Source organism: Oryza glaberrima, chromosome 4, assembly GCF_000147395.1.
Source record: "Oryza glaberrima chromosome 4, OglaRS2, whole genome shotgun sequence".
NCBI classification, from domain to species: Eukaryota; Viridiplantae; Streptophyta; class Magnoliopsida; order Poales; family Poaceae; genus Oryza; species Oryza glaberrima.
The window spans coordinates 929568-951754 of record NC_068329.1 but is presented as its reverse complement, the minus strand read 5'-3'; the positions used below and the strand labels follow the sequence as shown (position 1 = coordinate 951754).

General features: G+C 38.5%; 2 protein-coding genes across 2 annotated transcripts; both read left to right on the top strand.

Annotated features, from left to right (window-relative positions):
- The first annotated feature begins 940 nt into the window (after positions 1–940).
- On the top strand, positions 941–7110 carry LOC127772319 (uncharacterized). Its single transcript, XM_052298348.1, has 13 exons — positions 941–1097; positions 1189–1310; positions 2428–2548; positions 2645–2726; positions 2813–2883; positions 3801–3842; positions 4000–4124; positions 4875–4968; positions 5448–5710; positions 5783–5891; positions 5974–6079; positions 6171–6257; positions 6721–7110. Exons 1-13 carry the CDS (start codon positions 1000–1002, stop codon positions 6826–6828), a joined length of 1428 nt encoding a protein of 475 aa, XP_052154308.1. The 5' UTR covers positions 941–999; the 3' UTR covers positions 6829–7110.
- Positions 7111–13316: 6206 nt separating this feature from the next.
- Positions 13317–18478, top strand: LOC127769526 (transcription factor E2FC-like). The gene is made up of 13 exons (XM_052295113.1): positions 13317–13856; positions 14797–14959; positions 15082–15138; positions 15212–15297; positions 15413–15501; positions 15584–15638; positions 16625–16677; positions 16763–16813; positions 16890–16935; positions 17017–17082; positions 17171–17265; positions 17364–17574; positions 17654–18478. Exons 1-13 carry the CDS (start codon positions 13461–13463, stop codon positions 17717–17719), a joined length of 1434 nt encoding a protein of 477 aa, XP_052151073.1. The 5' UTR covers positions 13317–13460; the 3' UTR covers positions 17720–18478.
- The last annotated feature ends 3709 nt before the right edge of the window (positions 18479–22187 follow it).

The window sequence follows — 22187 nt, the reverse complement described above, 5'->3', positions numbered from 1 at the left end:
CTCAAAATTAGTCCTGGGCTAATCTTCCAAAGATGGCCCTAGAATTGGTAAAAAACCGGCTGGTGCAGCTGCCGCCGTCGATTGACAGACGAAGCTCCGGCGCCGACGAGCACGCCGTCGTACGTCGCATCCTGAAAGCCCCCGCCGGTTATCAATTCTGCTGATATGGTGGACGCTACTTGTACGTTGCATCGGCAACCGCTATAGCAGCTGCGGCAGGGAGAACGACGACGGGTCGACCTCCGACGTGGTGGCACTTGTGCTCTCCGTGGCTACCGGCGGCCGCCTTGCGCTTGTCACTGTCACGCTGCCGCTGCCGCCGCAGCAGCAGCAGCAGCAGCAGCAGCAGCAGAAGAGGCGGTTGAAGAAGGAGGCCACGGCGTCGCAGAGCGAGCTGCAGCACTTGTCGAGGCAGTCGCAGTTGCAGCAGCAGTTGCAGTCGCAATTGCTGCAGTAAATGCTGATGTCGTCAGACATGTTGTCTATGGGCGGCGAGAGCAACTCGATCACAGTAGCGATGGATGGATGGATGCAGATCGATGAGCAGGTGAAGATCGAGCAAATAATGGATTTCCTTATTATTTCCTCATCGATCAAGGTGCATATATGGAATCGTGGATTTGAGACGTCGTTGACTTTTTAAAAAATGTTTGACCGTTCGTCTTATTAAAAAATTTAAGTAATTATTAATTCTTTTTCTATCATTTTATTTATTGTTAAATATACTTTTATTTATACATATAGTTTTACACATTACACAAAAGTTTTTAAATAAGGTGAATGGTCAAACATATTTAAAAAAGTCAACGGCGTTAAACATTTAGAGAAGGAGGGAGTACTTAATTAATCACGCTCTAATTAACCGTTTCGCGTTTCGTTTTCCGTGCAAAGTAAAGCCGACCCCCGGGTTACCTCTCCCTAAAACCCTTCCCTCTCCAGCTCTCCTCTGCTTCGTCCCTCCTCTCCGCCGCTGCATCCCCTCCAAAAATCAATCAAAGAATGGCGGCGATTCCCCGGGAGGCATGGGAGGGCTGCAGCGTCCTCCTCGACATCAACGACGGCGACCGCCTCGCCTTCTTCCGCCTCACCCCCGCCGCGTCCGTACCTCCTCCTCGACCTCGCGTCTCCTCCCTTCCAGTTCCCCCCGCAAAACCCTAGGCCTGATTTCCCTCTCTTCCGGTCGTGCAGGACGGTGAAGGTGGGGAACAGGACATGCTCGCTGCAGCCGCTCGTCGGTCGCCCCTTCGGCTCCCTCTTCAGCGTCGGCCCCTCCGGCCTCGTCCCCTGCGCCGACGCCCCATCTTCTCGCGGTAAGCAATGCCCGATGGGGGGGCTATTTCCTTTTAATACTGCTTGGTTGCTCCTGCATTCGCTGTGGACTAGACCCGCACAGAACTGAACGAGTGCTCAGCACCTGTTTGCTACTAATTGCTAGTAGTGAATACTTGAAGCAGGGGATTGTGATTTGAGTTGATGTCATATTGTTCACTAGTTTAGTTTAGTTATTTCTTTGTCTGCAATCAGCCGAACTTATATCGGTTTATAGCTTTTACAGGAGTTAGATTTGGTGAAACGTTATGTAAATTGTGAGTGCATTTGTAGTTTGCACTCTTCTTCAGTTCTTTTCCTTCCTTTTCTTTTCTTTTTTACATCACCTTTCATCCAGCTTCACCCTATATAGGATGGTGACTTCTTAATTAGGCTTTAGTTGTTTCAGAATTTCAGGGCTAGTGTGCATATGTTGGACTGTGATCTGTCAATTGTCATTGCTTCTAGTCTGCTAAGATTTTGATTTAATGATGGGTTCTAGTTACCAAATGTACAAATGTGGACCTTAACTGTAACACATGCTCTGTAGTTACCAAGGCATGATTTCACATTGTTCAGTTCTCTCTTTTGGCAGCTAGCACATAGAATTTGTTGGATTGTTTCACAAGGAATTTCATAACTCATGGAAAAAAAAATTAAACATATACATTTGCAAAGCGACAGCCATGTGCAGGTGTATCTAATTAAGCCACCGTTTCCATAACGCAAGAAATATCTGGAAATTGTAGAATCGAAGAATTTAAATTTATTATGTTAAACCATTTTCTAAGAAAACTAAAGTGTGAATTAAAACATGCCTTGTTTCATCAGGACACCACTTTGTTTCAAAATTGTAATCAAGTTCTGTTCCCTTCCACACGTTCCCTCTCTTCTTACTTCCACTGTTCCACATTTAGGACGAATGGTGGTGGTCGTGCAATTGAGAAAAAGTACTCTCAAAGTCAATTAGCTTATCCTTTTTAAAAAATTGTCCTGCTACAAATATTGTTCTTATTGAGTTATCTTACACATGGTTTTCGATCAGTTTGTGTGCTTATCGATATACTTCATAGTTTGTACTATTTCTTGTTTGTAACAATGGTTCCCATTTACACATAGATGATACAACGCAAGATGCTGCTGACGGTCCCTCGCAGGATGAAACTAGGGACAATAGATCTCTTGTCGATAATAATACAGCACAGAATTTATCTAGCGATGACATAGAGGCAATGAAGAGGTGAGGGTTCAGTTATCTTTGAGTAAGGTATGCTTGATTGTTTTGTGTAAATGATTCCAAATCATGATTTATGTACTGTTTGATTGTCCACAACAGAGATGGTGTAAGTGGTGATGAGATTGTAGAAGCTTTGATAGCAAATAGCTCCACATTTGGGAAGAAGACCGTTTTTTCCCAAGTTAGTATAATTTGTTGTCTAGTTGCTTCATTACTTTTTTTCTAAGAACACTGGGGATTGAATTGGTTCAATAATTCTGATTACAGGAGAAATACAAACTAAAGAAACAGAAGAAATATGCACCCAAAGTGCTTTTACGGCGCCCCTCTACCCGAAGGTAATCCTTCTATCGTTTCCTTGTAGTTGGGAATATGCTATATCATTCTAGAAATGAATATTATGTATTCATATTTTATCATTTAGAGAATCATCTTTTACCCTCTTAATTTAACTGCAAGGTTGCATATCCACTTTAAACCCCATTTGGAACACAGGAATTTCACAACATATTTTTGCAGAAATTTCATTGGAAACAGTTTGAACAGCACGAACAAAAAATTGTCCGGGTTCGAAATAAGCCCCTATGCTGAATATATATGTGATTGAAGTTTGTGAAACAGCTTTTTAAAATTATTGTGTCGATGGAAGATTGCTTCAGATTAGGAGTATAGCACAACCAGGAAAACATTCTTTGTTTTTATTATAAATTCTCCACTTGATTGAATGAAATATGCTCTGCTCCCAGTATGTTTAGTAATTATAGTACTTTTGTTGTTTGAATGTCATTGTAGCCTCTAACATACAACACAAGGTGCTAACCAGTTCCCTTTATGACCTATTTACCTCTCTTTAATGTAGCTCCAACAAGAAGCACCAAGTCCACCCACTCATTCAATTTTTGTTCCTAGTGCCATTAACTTCTAATAAAGCACATACGAAGGGAAAAAAGACTACCTGAAAACCTAAAAAAACATCTAGTTGAGAACAAGACCAAGTTTTCTGAACATCATCTTAAAGATAATGGGAGGATGGTGCTTGTTGGCTTTTTTATATTCTTTTTCTCCTCATTACCAATGCAGAATATTATATCAAGTGAAGTGATTTTTCAAGAAAGTTGCCCTGAATGCTTGATCTTTAACTAACTCCTTACATCTGATCAGTGAAATGCGATGCACATTACAATTTGATTGCCAGATGCTTATCTAGGAGGTGCACATATTTATCTGACCCATTTTTTTCCTTAACATGCTGCAGCATTTGTGAGACATATTTCAAGAAAAGCCCAGCTCGAACAGGGTAAATATCTTGCTAGTTCATTTGCAATCCCTTATTGGCATTGCCATTATACTCCATTTCAGGATTACTTTTGGCTCATATGCATATACCTTGCTTTTCTAAAACAAGCAAATTACACATAGCACAACCCTTTGTTACTATATTCTTTCCTTTCTAGGTTTATGCGAGTTGATGCACTGTCCCTCTTGTTGTCTATGGCAAATGTTGGTCCATATTCGGATGTCCTTGTGGTTGATATGGTTGGAGGTTTAGTAGTTGGAGCTGTAGCTGAACGCTTAGGAGGTAACATATTCCTACTTTTTTTATTTTACTGATACCAGTAGATTAAATTACATGTACATTAACAAATTTAATATAATTCAACCGTATGCATGTATATGCCCCATGTAATAGCTTTTGCTGAAAATGCATTACTCTTGACCTGCTTGTTTTTGAGAATGCTAGATTGCTAGTTCTACTCACCATAACTTCAGTCACTGGATGTAGAAATGTCATTTATTTTAGTTGGTGTATTCAATAACAAGTGATATACATGTAGTTATCTATTCCTTAAGTCACACTGCCAGTTGCTACAAGCGCTCAAATGTATATTCACTATGTACAGAAGCTACAGGCACCCATGAGCTTGAAACGTGTTCATATATATTCATATACGAATTAGAACTGATTTTCAGGTTTTTCTAAGCATCTCTATTATAATGCATCTATTTGTTAGTTGCCACTATCACAGTGCCTGCTATTGTGAGGGATGCTGTATAAATATTTTAGAAGATCTTAAATTAAAGTGCCAAATTTTTGAATAAAAAGATTGAAATTGTATACACAGGATTGTATGAGATCAATCAGACACCTATATACACGTATGCAGATAATTCAATTTTATTTATAAATCTTTCAAAGCACACCTGTACATGTATTCAGCTGCAAAATGTCTTCTGGAGTGGGGATGGCTGTACTCTCGTAGAGTACTATGACCCCCAAAGCTGCTTTTATGAGTAAAGATTATTTTTAGTGATTTTCTCTGTATTACAGGTACTGGGTATGTTTGCAGCACATATCTTGGATCTGCTCCTAGCTCCATAGACATTATAAGGATGTATAATTTGAGCAGTGACATGACTACCAGGTAATTTCTTTATTTAGCATTATGTGGATTTTCTGATGATAAAAGAAGTTTTAATTAGAGGGCTCTTGAAATAAATATGTGCTAATTTTACATCTATACTGGATTATGTTAAGGAAATAGTAAAAAGTGCAAAATGGTTATATATTTTTCTAGCTATACAGTTCTTACACAACTATTGCTTATTGAATCGTGGTTGCATTTCTCAGATATAATACAATACACTGTCTTTAACTTCTTGTATCATGAAATAATCTTTGTTCTTGAGCAATTAGGGCGAACTATAATATTACTTATATGTTCATCTAATTTTATACCATGATTAGTGCCATGTAGAACTATTATATTCTCATTTGAACTTATAGAGGTCCATGTGAAGCCTTGGAAGTTATTACGGAAGTAGGAAACACCCATTATGTTGTTGAAGTGGTGCTTAAGAGTTGGGCTATAGCAGGCAATATTTTGATAAGCTTACCTTTCAGGATTGTTCAGGCACCACTAAGTGGCCTCTGCTCCTTGCAAAACTCTGGCGATGTGTCTTCTGGTCTTAATGATAGCATTCAGGGTGAGGCACAAGAGCCCACTGCAGTACCAGTGGAGAATACTCAGCCATCTGTACCACAACCAACTGACACAGCAGTACCAGATGAGAAAACACAGTCATCTAAAGAACAATCTATTGATATAGATATCCCTGAGCCCTTATTGGATGAGCACGTTAATCAGGATGGCAATTCTTCCTTAGGTAAGCAACTGATAGCACTAACATGAAAAACATATACATTTGTGACTTATTTGATGCTGTGTTGGTCTGTAGATAGTAAAAGAGATGAGGATGGAAGTTCAATAGGTCCCAAATCACTCAAGGCAGGAAAGGCACCATCACCAGAGAGGATGAAATATTGGAGTGAACATGGATTTAGCAGGTAACACTGTAAATTATTGTTGAAGAAAACTGCACTAATAGCTACATATTCTCATTGATAAACTGATTTCATGTTGATGCAGTTTGATTGTTGCTGCTCCGGGGCATGATGTTGAAAGTTTTGTTGCTGATCTGCTTCCCCTCTTGTCTTATTCAGCTCCATTTGCTATCTATCACCAATACCTTCAGGTAAATCTTTCTTAGCTTCAATTTTTTTTTTAATCATGATTTCTGCTTCCTATGTAAAATATGTGTGTGTTTTTCTATTGCCTTCATGCAGCCTCTCGCAACATGCATGCACAGCTTGCAAGTATCAAAAATGGCTCTCGGATTACAGATTTCTGAACCCTGGCTTCGTGAATACCAGGTCAGTGCTCTGCTCAGTACATTAGCAATGAGGAAGTTAGACCTGAAATTGGCATGGTTTTTCTTACCAATGTGCTATTGCACATAACCAAAGACTATTTCACAAGTTATGTTTAGCTGGCAGCTAAATTGCAAACAGTAAATTGAATATTTGAAAGTACATATGGAATTGTCAAGGCTAGGCTGGTCGCCGCTGGTTACAATGCAAATTCCTTTTGTCATTCTACTATGCATGATATGCCCACTAACTTTGCTTATAACAATAGCATCAACATATTTAGAAACAGATTTTATCTACTATTATATGAGACACAAGAAAGATAGGTTATTGCTTTGACATGATGACATCCAACAAATCTTTTATCTCTTTTCCGGTTTTCTCACAATTTTTATTTTACTGTTGTCCGCAACTTCTAAGAGATAGCTGTTGGAACTTATGACGGTATTCCCTTTCCTTGTTACAGGTCCTTCCATCACGAACTCATCCACACATGCAAATGAATGCATTTGGTGGTTATATTTTGAGTGGCATTAGGATACACAATGGCGATGCATGTAATGGAAGCAAGTGAATGGCCAAGCACGTCAATGCGTGCTTCTATCCGTGGAATTAAAACAGGGTCACCATTTTACACGGTAACCTGAAACAATAGACACAATTTTGTAGTCCAGAGAAGCCAACTTGTATGTTAAAGCAATTTATGTGATTAGTAGAAATTGTTCTAGAAGAACATGAAATGAGCATGTACACCAAATCCATGTAGCTTACATAAAAATGTTGTGTTTGTTTATCAACCAAATTAAACACTTGTGGACTTTGAGATATTTGTTAAGGTGTGCTACTTATTTGTTAACTAGCTGGTGTGCTTCAGAATTATAACGACCCGTCTCTCCCAGGCCGGGCCCACTTATATCTGGCAGCTTTCATAGGTTATAGACTGCCCTCATAGATCAACACAAGTATTTTCTGCGCACTTTGGCCTCACTCATGTGCATTCGGGAAGAATTTTCCGATCAGTCACCTATCCCTAAATTGCTTTAGGCCAAGCACGTTTAACCTCAGAGTTCTCTAGAGATTAGTTTCCAGAAAAGTTGATATGAGTATTCTATTAAGCCCTAGGCCGGATGTCCCAAGAATCCGGTCCTGTTAACTACTCAAATAAGGTGAAATGGAAGGTTATGGTATATCCCCTAATGCCCTCGTTTTCCTTGTTTCTAATCTTTATATTGATGAAGGCTTAGATTAGGTCATAATACAACATCATTTTCAAAATGTATGGCCGTTGACTTTTCTCGTAACATTTGACCATTCGTCTTATTAAAAAACTTAGCATAAATATGTAAAACTATATGTTAAGATCATATTTTATCTGATGATAATATAAGTCACAATAAAATGAATGATATTTATATAAACTAGGAGGATAGCCCGTGCATTCGCGCGGGCATGCATATTAGTTTGTTTTGAAAAAAGTTCTAACAAAATAAACTAAAAGTTAAAGTAAGGTGTTTTCTATTTTTAACTGGGTGTTCATTGTATCTCTTTTTTTCAAGAAATCTCGATAAACTTTTATTGGCAATAAATATATTTTACCACCCTCTCAACCCTCTTTTTAATTGATTCATATATATGCAATTAGTTATGGATGCAAATCAATAAAGATAAGATCTTTAAAAAATATTTGTTATATTTTGAATTTAGTGATTGAATGATTCTAATTTCGAATTTATATTCAAATCAAATTATTTTTTATTCTAAATTGTAGTTTTAAGGATTGTAAATTGTACTTAATATTGTATCATGTTGTATTTGGAGTTATCTTTTAATACTTATTTTATTATTCCCAATTTCAGATATTTATAACTTATACTTTTATATGGACTGTTGATATTTTATATTCTACATGGAATCTTGTTATATATTTTTTATAGTTTTAACCTTTTTTTAATTTTTTATTGTGTATTTTAATCAAATTTCTTGTTTTTTTGTTCTCAATTTAATTACAAACTCCTCATAGTTGATCAACCTGTTACCATGGGCCTCGCAGAGTATCTCATCGACCTCATCAATTAGCCTCTCCTGATGCATTGGACATGACGTGGCGGGGCACGGTGATAGAGATGAAGTAATGCTTGTCGCAAATGCGGAACGTCTCCCTTTGCCCCTCCTCTTCGTCCTTTGTCCTTCACCTAATCATCTAGTGCTATTAGGCTCAGGAAGTCATGGAAAGTCAATGCTGGCGCTTCCGTCGATGTCCACCTCGCAAAGGCTGTGTTCTTCCCCCTCCTTTCCCAATTTAGCTCTCTTGTTTTCTGTACGCACGCTTTCCAAACCAGTAAATGGTGAATTTTTTTTCTAAAGTTTTCTATTGAAAAATTGATTTTAAAAAGCATATTAATCTATTTTATATAAAAAATAACTAATACTTAATTAATCATACCCTAATGTAATGAGTCGCTTCGTTTTACGTGCGTGGGAGATTAGCTCCCAAACCCATCTAATAAACACAACCTAATAATATCTTACCACTCCGCTTCCGTTGGGTTCAAACCTAGAGTATGCATCATGGTTCCAAGCTCCTTGGTGGTGATTGAATCTGTACTTTAGACTCACATATTTGAATTCATTCATCTTTTCCAGTGCAAATTTCCTCAAATATTTATAGTCAGAATGGCTACATTATCTAAATTTATATAGTAAATATGGGTAATATGGATCTTGAATTACGTATTTAATTATAAATAACACGAAAAAATAAAAATAAACTGAGAAAAGTGCATGTAACTTAAGAGTTATGATCATTTAACTATCTAATTATTATTATTTATATATGTGTTAGCTAAAAAATAGGAAAAGTTGGCTCAAAAATAGGAGAGGAGAGTGGGATCCTCAAGGAGAGTTGGAGGGTTGAGGGCGTACGTACGTACGATTCCTGAAAGAGTCGAGGTCTCTCTGCACTTCTGTTTTGCCTCTCTCCCAGATTCAGAAAAAGGAAGAGGGCCTCTCGATGGGAGCCCGAAAAGAGATCGTTCCCAGCATCCTCGAGTTCGTAGTCAAACTCACCTTCATCCACACCTTTCATGGACTGGTGCGGGCAAGCGCCGATGTCTGGAGCAGGAGATGGAAGCTTGGGTTGAGGTTGTGTGTGCCCGCATACCATGGAGTTGGGTGTACCGGATTTTTTTTATAGAAATCTAATGGTTAATATTAGTGGGCCCACATATTTAAAGGAATATCAATGGTTAGATTTTTTTTCTATTATTATCAAAATTTTTAGAATTTTTTCTAATTTATTAGATCGTCACATGGCGTCTTAAGAACGTTTGTAGAACGCTACGGAACGGTTTGAGAGCGTTTGTAGGGAGTTTTATGAACTTTTAGTATATAATAGATGTTTAATGGATTCTCAGTATAAAATATATAGATAGATATGTAAAGAATATAATGCAGTAAACTTTCTTCAAACATTATAGACGTATATAATGATGCAGTCTATGTTTGTAAAGTTATAATTGTTTATTTCTAATAATGAATGTTATCTCAATTATCTTTAGAAATCATAAAAGGGAAAGGAGATAAAAATGGACGTGATCAGGGTGTGCAGCTTCGCACGTACTTCGTATGTATGGACCTATGGGAGAGGTGGGGCTATTGTATGTGGTAAGATTAATCTAATGAAAGGGTTTATAATATCGGACACACTAATTTAAGTGAATATTAAGGGTTATATATACCATGATGTGATTTTTTTTGAAAAAAATGTTATGGGATTAATTAATACATGTCATTGTCATATGTTGCAATGATTTTGCGCTAAAATATAGCCAACATATGTCATCAATATAAAATCATAACAAAATAAATGGTAATTACATTCTTTTCAGCAAATGTAATGTCAATAGCGTAAAAAACAAAGGTAATAAGGGGGTATTCTAGGTAAAAGAAGATAAATGGAGATGAATGGTAAGGGAAAAAAGAGGTGGGGTATGTACATACTACCTGTACGGCTGTACGTACGTACTTGCGGGGGTGGGAGGCATACGTACGTGCAGATAGGGAGGGACTAACATATGTTCTAAATCTAATGTAATAGTGTAAAATAATGAACCTACCACTTTAAATGAAAATAGAGGGATAGATGTTTCTAATCTATTAAAAACCTACGTGGCGACTTAGGAGCGTTTGTAGGGATGCCACGTGGCGATGTGAGAGCGTTTATAGAATGTTTAATGGACTTTTAGTATATAATAATAGATTTCATATAGTTTTAATTTATAGTTTTTTTAAATAAAATGAATGGTCAAACTTTATATGAAAAGTTAACGACTTCATATATATTTATTTGTTTGGCAACTTGCCTAGGACAGCATAAGGCTGTGCTCGGTACCCTATTTTTCCAACACCTCTCTCTCGTTTCTCGTGCGCGCTTTTTAAACTGATAAACGGTACAAAAGTTGCTTTAAAAAATCAAATTAATCTATTTTTTTAAAAAATTAGCTAATACTTAATTAATCACGCGCTAATAGACCGCTCCATTCTCCGTGCGAAGGGAATGAGTTCCCACTCTACGTGAGTTACTAGAAAAAAATTGCCAAATTGTTCCGTTATTCTGGTTGCCCATGATTGAGATGCTACATTTCTTTCCCTTTTATTTTTGGCAAATTAAGTCCCTAAAAAAACTTTATTAAAAATTAGTAAAAATATATAAAACTATAAGTTAACAATATAGTTTCTTTGATGATAAAATAAGACACAACCAGATAAATGATATTTGTATAAATTTTTGAATAAAATAGATAATCAAACATTATAAAAAAGTCAATGACATGGTATATCATGGGATGGGACGGAAGGCGTAGCAAGTTTCTGTCCGTAATCCGAGTTGAAAAGTTCTTTTGAAATTAGCCTGGGACAAATAGTATAGTAAGCAGGAGGAGTAAAATTCACAAAACTATAGGTAATTTGATCAAATTATCACAAAACTACAGATTTAAAGTGATGGATCACAGAACTATAAATTTAATAATAAATTTATCACAAAACTACATGTTTAAGGCTAAGTATCACAAAACTACAGATTTAATAATAAAATTATCACAAAACTACAGATTTTGAGGCTTAAATCCTTAGCAATAATGTTATGTCAGACTTATAATTGTTCATGTAATGTGATTAATTTGTCATTAAACCTGTAGTTTTGTGAACTTAAATATGTAGTTTTATGATAAATTTAGCGTTAATTCTGTAGTTTTGTAATACATCATGTTAAATATATAGTTTTATGATAAATTGATTAAATATCTTAGTTTTATGAAATTTACTCTAAGCAGAAGTGCAGGACAGGAGGTAGCATTTGGCAGGCGGAGCCAAGGCGGCCGGCAGAACCAAACGGCAGCCGTCGTCTGATGCCGTCTCCCGTGGATTGGTAGCATGACATGTGGACCAGTGCGTTCGGGCCCCACCCCACGAGACGACACGTCAGGTGGGGAAAAAGGATGCGCGCGTGCTTGCTTGCAAGGCAGTGACACGTGTATGGGCCCGCACCGTCAGTGTGTATAGGCTTTGCTTGATTCCTTCTCTCTTCCCGCTTCCCCCAACGAGTAGCTTCTAGTAGAGCAGACGCTGGTTACCTACGTCAACCCTGCCTACGTGCACCGCTGACTCCGGTGTAGGGTGGGGCCCACGGACAGAAGCGGACGTCCACCGTGCACCGACGCGGCAAACGTGCATAGGATCCGTTTCCGCGCGCTCCCCGCCTCGCTCCTACAGCGTGTGCGTGTGCGTGTGCGTGTGCGTCTGCGTGTGGGCTTTTTCTGTTCCTTTCATCCATCCATGGTTTTCACAATTACACCAACCCACCCCACTGATTATAATATATATATATATATATATATATATATATATATATATCTAACTTCTTGCTTCATTGGCTAATCAAAGTACTCTCTCTGCACTTTTACCATGAGTTCAGAATTTCTTTTTGTTCTGTTGACATTTTCTAATTGCCAATTTCTCTATACAAATGGATATATAATACATCCTGTTAAATACATGTGTTCTCAACAGTTAATCAAATAGTATGCGTGCAACATAATGTACTGTAGTGTTTCGCATAATCATAGTTAGATCGTGATGGGATTGTTTTTTTCTTTTTGTATCATTTACCTACACATGTTTTCTCAAGTGATATTGTCTACAATTTTTCTAAAATTACACGTCCGTAGCTCATATAATATGTTGACTTGCGTAATTGATTTTTACTTGAATTTAGACTGACGTTGACATTATAAATACCAGTAGATATCTATATGGGGGCTTGCTTTGTAGAACTAGCCGTTGAAGCGCTGCATCTACTTCAGCTAAGCTGCGGTGCACACCTCAAAAAGTTGCAGGTTGACATTATCGAACAGGGCGATGAGCTGTACCTTACAGCATACTCTAGCTAATGGTTGGCACCGTAATAGCGAGATATTTTCTGCAACATATTAGGCAATTAGAATAGTCCGAAAACAAGAAGAATGACACGTTTTCATTGCATTTTTTTTACCGTTGCAATACCCAACTAGAGTTAGACGTTGCCTCTCCAACCAAATAAAGTAGGTAATTTCGTGAGGAATAAGCGTAAATACTTGCGATAAATACATGATGTGTAGCTGGCTTACTATGTTTGCTTAAGCAACAGATAACCACGCACCTGAACCAGCATTGACCTGTGGACCCCCATACCCCCATATTAAGCGAGATCGATACGATCGACCGCTGACTTATGAGCCTTACCATGGATAAGATCAACGTTAACGTCTATCAAAACAGGTACATTCAGATGTGAACCCGTTCATGTATATACATGATAATCCTCAAAATAAATACATACCAAAACCTCCATAAGGTAAACTCGATAAATACCGCATAAATCCCCATGAATAAACCACACAAGCAAGAAGAAAGAGGGTGAAGAAGCAAGAAAGAGAGTTAGTGAGAGAAAAAAAAGAAAACGAGAGAGAGATAGAGAGAGAAAGAGGAGTTGTTGAGTTGTTTTCCCTCTCTCGTCCCCTTCCCTCCCTCCCCTCCTCTTCTCTCTTCCCCCCCTCTTTTCCCTCCTCTTCTTCGTCTCCAAGCGGCGCGCGCTCTCTCGCTTCCTCGCCGCCGTCTCGGACTCGGGCGAGCGGCGCGGCGAAACCCTACCTCGCGCGCTCTCCTTCCATGGACGGATCCGCCGCCATCCCGCCCGCGCCCGCGCCGACCCCGCCCGCGCCCGCGCCCGCGCCGCCGCAGGTCTTCCTCCGCCGCTCCGTGCTCCCGCCGCCGCCGGCCCCGCACCGCGCGCCTCCGCCCCCCGGAGCTCACGTCCACTACTTCCGCGCCGCATCTCCCATCCCCATCTTCCGCGCCGCGGCCTCCTCTAGGCCCCCGAGGCCGCCCCCACCGTCAACTACTGCTGCTGCTGCTCCTCCTCCCGCCGCCCCCGCGGTCACGCCTGCTCGCCCGCCTCCGCAGCAGCCTGCGGTCGCCGTGGCGCCGCCTCCGGCTACGACTACGGCTACAGCTACCGAAGAGGTGGCTGCGCCCGCGACGGGGAATCCGATGGCCAACGCGGCGGTGAGTCAATGGAATGTCCCCCCCCGAGTTAATCCGTCTACTCCTTGCCATTACTGTTTCAATCGATTGATAGCTTGTATTAAGCTTTATTCTAGTGTTTGGTTGCATGATTCGATCATTTAATTTTGGATGGTATGGATTGGTAGATGTGTTCGGGGACTGTTAATTTGGTTGGGACAACTTTAGGTTGGCACGAAGATGGCTTTAGTAGAAATTTTGGCACGCACGGCTGAATGATTAAGCTCTGCCCGCTTCAAATCTTTCTGTGCGCAATGGTACTGTATTCAGTCTCAGTTTCAGGACCAATGGCAACAATGTAATGTTGCAATCGACATTTGTAACCTGTAAGATCGATACGTGCAAATATGGTTTGGAAAAGACTGTGTTAGATTAAGTTCTGTTAGGTGCTTCTCATGTCCAAACTAATCTGCACTGTCCCCTTCAGGCAACAAATTAATCTGCATCTGCAGTTGCCTTTATGTAAAGCTTACCAGGTTCTTCTACTTAGATCAGCTCTTTGGAACATGTTTGGTAGGAGTATGCATAAGCTAGTGATTTTTATCATGTGCTAGAATTTGGATTGATAGTATATAGTAATTTGGAGTAGATGATTTTGACCTTTGGTACCTGGCCTTAGGAGTTAGGAGGTTGTCCCGGTACTAGGAGCTTATAGTACAACTTAATCCCTATCCTTTGGTTGGAGAAATCTTGCAACTATGGTTCGCATTATGGTGGAATGAGGGTTTTATACTTGTAGTAATTGCATTATCTCTTTCATTCTTTTGCGGAGACCATTTTTCAGGCTCATGGATGTTATACTTGATCTTCATAATGGAGCGTAGCATTCCAAGATAGTTGCTGGATCAGTTACATTCTGTTAATGAATTGTTACAGTTTGATAATTGGCAATGTTGTGTTGTGAATGGTGCATATGTTTTAGGACAATGAGGAGAAAAATGAAAGAGAAACTGTACAGTCTGAAGTTGCCAAAGGAGAGACTGTGCAAGGGCCTGATAAAGAAAGTACAACTGGGACAGTAAAAGGCATCAAGCGGCCAAGAAAACCAAAAGGTTTTAAAAAAGGTAGTCTTCGATCAAATGAAGGTGAGGTCCTGCTTATATTCTATCCACTTTACATAATGTGCATTGCTATGATAATTTCACTGTAAAGTTTCATACCAGCATTTGTGATTATCATCTATTGTTCATTCTAATCTTCTTTTCAGGAGATGCTGGGCCTTCTTTATTTTCACCAAGCAACTGTCGCTATGACAGCTCGCTAGGTAAAGTATGATGCATTTCTCCCAATGAAAGAAAATGCTCCGTGTTTCTTATTAATTGTTACCTTTTTGCCAGGTCTTCTTACAAAGAAGTTCATCAACCTTCTTGAAGGAGCAGAAGATGGAACCCTTGATTTAAATAAAGCGGCTGAGACATTGGAGGTCTGGTTTAGTATTATCATTTAAAAAATGCTTTCCACGCTTGTCAGACATTCAATCTTTTTAATTGTCTAGAGTAAAGTGCCCTGACGTATCATAGTTTAATAAATTTCTGTAGGTGCAAAAGAGGAGGATATATGATATAACAAATGTTTTAGAAGGTGTAGATTTAATCGAAAAGACACTGAAGAATATGATTCGTTGGAAGTAAGTGCAATCTGTTTATGTTTCTTAATGCATTCCACAAGTTAATTTTAGGTTTTTACTGACAAAATAAATACATTGAAAGGGGTTTTGATATGTCAAAGCCTAAGGAGAGAGAACGCCAAATCTCAGCATTGAAGGTACGTACTGTTGTACTGTATGATCTTCATTCTGTACATATTTTATGCTTTTAACTATCCTAAAGCTACACATAAGTAAATTATACACACATTATATGAGTTCCATTCTTTTTCTTTAATCTTTATAGATAGAGGTAGATTGTGCTCATTTTACTTCTATTGTGTTTCGAGTCAGAAAGTGGACTAATTTAAATTGAACCATGAACTATCAGTAGGTTATATGTTTATACTAGAAATGGTGCCCTTTTTATTTATTACATTAAGCTACTTCATGGATCACAACTGGGCATTAGGGCCTCTCCTGTATTGTTTCACTTAACTATTGGAGTATATGTCTAGATATTAAAAGACTACTGCACTCATCCTTGTAACAAGGTGGTTGTAACATTTTACTACATGAAGACAGAATCAGTGATACATTTTATCCCAATTGAACTAAATTGAACCAAGATAAAAATTAGTTTGCTGCTTTTGAACCAATTATACTTTGGCCTAACTTTTGTTTTACAATGATGTTAAGTAAAAATAATATTGGTAACAGTTGTTGGAATTGAACCTGATCACCATGACTGTTATGGTACCATTATATGTATCATCCAAGGAAACTATGGTTTATGTTTCCTGGTAATTTCTGATGCCAGATTGTAGGACAAATTGACCATAACCAGTATTTTAATGGTAGAAAAATGTTTCCACAGTGGTAGGTTAGAGTGAAGTTTTAGTGGCTATGCCTGTAAAAATAAAACGTAATAATTCAGTCCTAAGTTAATGTGCAAAAATATTCAAGCTAATATGAATATATATATATATTAAAAAAATCCATGATGAATCTTCTTTATTTAGAGGCTTTCTTAAAGTTTCAAGTGCTGGCAATACAACAAATCAACAAATCTATCCTCTGACATAGCCCAGCATGCCATTCCATTTGAATGTTAAGATTTTTGTCCTGCATTTTAAATTTCCTGTTGGATTTTGATATTCTGCAGGAAGAAATTGAGTCTCTTTATGATGAAGAGTCCAGGTTGGATGATGAAATAATGTAAGTACTTCCTGAAAGTAATACATATATCTGATTTCTCTTGTCCCCGTCCCTCTCTTTTGATAGATAATTGCTGATTCTACAGGGAAGCACAAGAGAAACTGAATGCCCTTAGAGTTGATGAGGACAGAAGAAAGTAAGATTCCCATTTTCAATTATGGTAGTTTTTATATTTTATATAGTCAACTGAATCATTGTGTTTTTCCTTTTAGGTTGTATGTTTCGAAGGAAGATATCAATGCGATTCCTCGCTTTCAGGTCAGGACTCTTCTGGTCTCTTGTTTATTTCTTCTTCCTGCAATTGTAAAGTCATACCAACAAGTTCCTTGTTGATAGCAGGGATCCACTCTCATTGCAGTAAACGCTCCTCGAGGAACCTATATTGAAGTTCCAGACCCTAATTTGGTATGCGATCTTTAGCTACTTTTAGCTATGTGGACAGAGATGATGAATCTGTGTGGTGCGGTTGTTGACATTTTTCTTCCTTTACCAGGATATGGACATTTATAAGGATCTGGATAATCAAGAGAAGCACTACCAGATTGTATTTAGAAGTGCAATGGGTCCTGTTGATTGCTTTCTAATAAGGTAAAGTCTCATCAGCATGACTTTCTGGAATTCATTCTACTGATCGGTCTTCTGTGCTAAACTGCTAATCATTTACTAAACTGTTATTTTCTCACCAGTAACCATCAGGAGACATTCAACACAGACCAGCAGATGGCAGACAATTTGGATGCTGCGGTCACTAGTGGAAGTTCTCAAGCTCCGCAGCAGATGGATTATGTTCAGGCATCGGAAATTGGGGAGAGCAATGGTGTAAGAGAGCATACATCAGAGCCATCCAAAAGAGACGATCCAGTGCCTGGCATTGTGAAAATTGTACCATCAGATGATGTAAGAAAATCCCATCTAAACCACATCAGAAATCAAATCATTCAATGCTGTTTGATATTAATTGTTATTCGTTTTGCAGATTGCCGCTGATTACTGGCTCAGTTCTGACGCTGACGTTAGTATGACTGATACATGGGGCACTTAATTGATGGCTCTGCAGACTATTAGTCTCTTAGATAGAGAAAATAGCAATGACAAATACAATACAACAATTGCATTGGATGGTGGAGTTGGATCTGCTGTCCACCTTCAACTGAAGTCCTGCTTTGGTAACTGCAGAGATTTTCCCTGGTGCATGCTCTGTTCCCGTTAACCGGCAAATCACAGAGAATACAATTGTAGGCAGTAGATCTTGTAAATTGGCAGACCCATTTTAGTAGTTGGTGCTCAGCCACAAGCATACTTTAAGATAGGCTGCAGTAGGTTTCTGCTCTTGATTATATTAGCCTTCGATTAGAGGGACTGCGTGTGTGCATACCAAGTTAGAAGGCAACACAGTCCAGAAGAAGGCGATGCTTATCTGCTCTTCTCCCCTTGAAAGGGGGATTATTGTTGTACATTCTGGCTAGCAATCTGGAATGCTCAATTACTGATAGCATATCAATAAAGATTATTTTGTTTCCAGATCATGTTTGGGATTTATGTGCTTGCTAATTGAAAGGGTTACGGGGATGAATAGGCTAATTTGAAACCTAAGTAAAGGCTCCGCAAGATGTGAAATAAAGGAGAAGGCTCCTAAGCAAGCAACAGGAGCAGCTTGTTGAGCAGAGGAAGAGGAAGGGACCTCAGACGTCCCAGCCCCTGTGGAGATGCCCGCCCCGGTGAAGGACCAGCCCATGATGAAACATCAGGCTTGAGATGCAACTTGTGAGTCAACTGGGTGACTTTCTTAATCATCCTCATGAGACGAGGAGCATACACAAGCCCTTTCCGGTAGTTGAAGGAGGCAATCCTGATTTCCTTCCACACAAAGTAGAACACATGGAAGTGAGAGGGAGGAGGATCAATGAATGGATCTTGATGTTAATGTCGGCTAGAGTAGGGTGAATAGGCATTTAAAACTTTTAAGTAAACTAGAAAAAATGTCCGTGCATTGCAACGGTTGAGGATTATTTTAATCTTGTAATTGTTATACGGTTTAGCTAGGGTGAAATTCACTGTGGAAATTCGCTTGGATATTTTATTTTAGAAAATCATAAGATGCAGTTAGGAGTCTGACTTTTATCTCAAGTTAGCATGCAAGTTTTTTTTAGAGAGATTTCTTATACTACTCCTTTTGTATTTCCAAAAGCAAACGAACTTAAAATTGGACTCAAATACGGATATGTATTTCTAAAAGTGAATAGACTTAAAAACCGACTTAAACACGGATGACGTACCAAAATACCGGTAAAAACACCTTCAATTTTTATAATAGTAGAGATAGATATATGGTTTAGTTAAGGTGAAATTCACTGTGTTAAATTCACTTAGATATATATTTTGCTAGAAAATCATGTGTTGCAAAATAGGAGTCCGATCATCTCAAGTTAGCATGCGAGTTTTTTAAAAAGATTTCGTATACGATTCCTTTTATATTTCTAAAAACGAACGAACTTAAAAACCGACTGAAATACGGATTTATGTTTCTAAAAGCGAACGAACATGAAAACTGACTCATACACGGATGACATACCAAAAGTACCGGCAAAAACATCTTCAATTTTTATAATGGGAGAGATACGAAAGCTGAACTTTTTGGATATTTCCAAATATTTTCGGATATTTCTGAATATTTTTTAGATATTTCCGAAAATCTTAGATTTATAAGCAAACTAGCAAGGCAAGCAAAAGGGGTGTTGGCAACTTTTTGTGACAAGTCGACAAGCACGATCACAGCACCTAAACGCCTTGCGGCGATATGGAGTCGCCAACCACCTTGATTTAGCCAAAAGGCCAAATCAATATGGGTTTTGTAGAAAAAGGGCTAAACCGGCTAGCGGAGCCGATTTAGAGATCAAAATCAGCCTCTAGGCCGATTTAGATCGATATGGGGATAACTACCCGTCTCGTGGGCAAAACGAAAGGTTTTTAGGACAAACCTACAAAGAGGTGTCGCACTCTCATAGCGGTGGCGGATGATTTACGGCGTAAATCGGCAAAGATGGACTAAAATTAGGGTAAAGTAGAAAACATAGCTAAAAAGTAAAGATAAAAGAAAAAGCGATTCAAGTATATTGTGTGTTCGGGGATTACAATTGAACCAGCCTTGTCCCTTAAATAGGGGTTGGTCTTGCCCTCTACAGGTCCTCCTCCATGTCAAACTCGGGATATAACCAAAGAAAACCCGAAACATGACTTCCCAAGCAAGGAAACCTGAGACCCCGACGAAAACAAACTTGGGCTCAGACTCTGACGGTCTGATTGGCTACATACCTGCGGTCTGACCGACCATGTGAAGGAAACCCGGTACTTTCCAAACTTTGGCAATTTTCCCCTATTTCGTCCATAGGTGCCAAATTTGGGTGTAAACACATGCTCCCCTGCCTTTTTGGTGAACATTGTGAACCTAAGAGCATAGAACATATTATCTCAGCGCGATAATCCAATTATCGGCCGTAGGACTTCCTAAGCATCTTGCCAGATGCTCAGGAAGTATTTCTTTAAGTATTTCCCATTGATGGCTCTCTGAAAACGTTGTCCTGGAAGTGTCTCCATCTCTTTCAAAGTCTTCAAACGCTTATCGATGACGTCTTCAAGATTGCCTCCCATTAAGGTCTTGTAGTCTTCAACCGACAAGTCGTCTTGCTTGATATACCGAAGAGAACCAAGATTTACCTCAACTGGCAAAATGGCTTCTTGACCATAAACCAACTCAAAAGGTGTGACTTTAGCATCATCATGTTTAGATATCCTATAAGCCCATAATGCTTTGGAAAGCACCTCATGCCACTTCTTTGAGTGTTCTTCAATCTTCTTTTTGACTAATTTCAACAATGTTTTATTATTCGACTCGGTTTATCCATCAGCCTGAGCGTAGCAAGGAGAAGAACTCAACAAGTTAATATCATAAGATTCGGCAAAACTTCTCATCTCCTTGGACATAAAAGAAGCTCTTTCATCCGTAGCCAATGTTTAAGGAATATCGAATCTATGAACAATATGCTTCAAGATAAAGTCAATCACCTCCGTGCAAATAATATTCTTGAACGGCATGGCTTCGGCCCATTTGGTGAAATAATCCGTTGCAACTAAGACATTTTACATAGGTTGGCTTTTTGTGGGACGGAGTGAGTAGATTTGTAGACCCCCCCCTCCCCCACCCCACCCACCAATTAAGACACTTTATATAGTAGAGTTGTTTGAATGCTAAAAACTTGGGACAGTTCTATTGCTAAAGGTTGCCAAACATTTATCAAGATATGACAAATTGTATATTTGGTATCATTGTTTTGTTCTCCATTTATATAGTTAGTGTAAAGGGAGTGATATGTGGCAATATTGAACTTCACACTTATAAGTTCATTGTAATATGCATCGTGGAAAAACATAATAAACTTGATTACGTTTAAATGATTACCATGGCTCCTAACGCAGGAACGTGCCTTGCGCGTGCATATATATGGTTAAAGTGCATTACAATTCAAACTTACACTGTCTGCAATTTAACAATATAAAATTCAGGAGCAAGCCTAGCTATGGTCAAAACTCAGAAGGCCCAGGTGGCTGCCTGGGCTCCTGGCCATCCGAGAGTACGACATTCAGCTGGATCAGCTTTGTGCGCGGCCCAGTTGCAAGCCAGACCCACCTGTACGTGTTTTTTTCCCGTATTCTCTGGAACTTCTCTCGACGTAAGTACGATGAAACGATAATGTTTTTGCGCCAAAGATAATTAACTATTTACCACTTTCAGTTTGAAAATTAACTATTCGTCACTAGAACCATATGTCATATACACATGTGGACCCATGAGATAGGGGTGGCAAATAGTTAAATGTGCAATATACTCAGTATAATAATAATAATAATAATAATAATAATAATAATAATAATAATAATAATAATAATAATAATAATATTAGAATTCCAATATTTATAATATTAATAATAAAAGCCTGTGCAGTCTTATTGAACAATATTATTGGGGAATGCTAAATAGCTGTCGCATGATTTTTGATAGATATATTCAGAACTGTTGTTTCATACGTTGTAGCAAAATGTTTCACGGGGTGATTTAATTGTGTTTCAGCTTTTAAAAAGATGAAACATTTTTGATCTACTTGGTGAAACATTTACGGTGTTTCAGCTTTCTAAAAGATTGAAACATTTTCGATCTACTTGGTGAAACATTCGGAACCGTTGTTTCATATGTTGTAGCAAAATGTTTCATGGAGTGATTTGATTGTGTTCCAGCTTTTTTAAAAGATTGAAATATTTTCGATCTACTTGATGAAATATTTTTGATCTACTTAGTAAAACACTGTATAATGAAAGACTAAAAAATCATGCAAATCCCATATAAATAGTCCCATATTATTTTAGCGTTGTACCCATCCTAACATTTCTGTGTCATGAAAGACTAAAAAATCATGTAAATCCCAAATCCCATATATACAGTCCCATATTATTTTAGC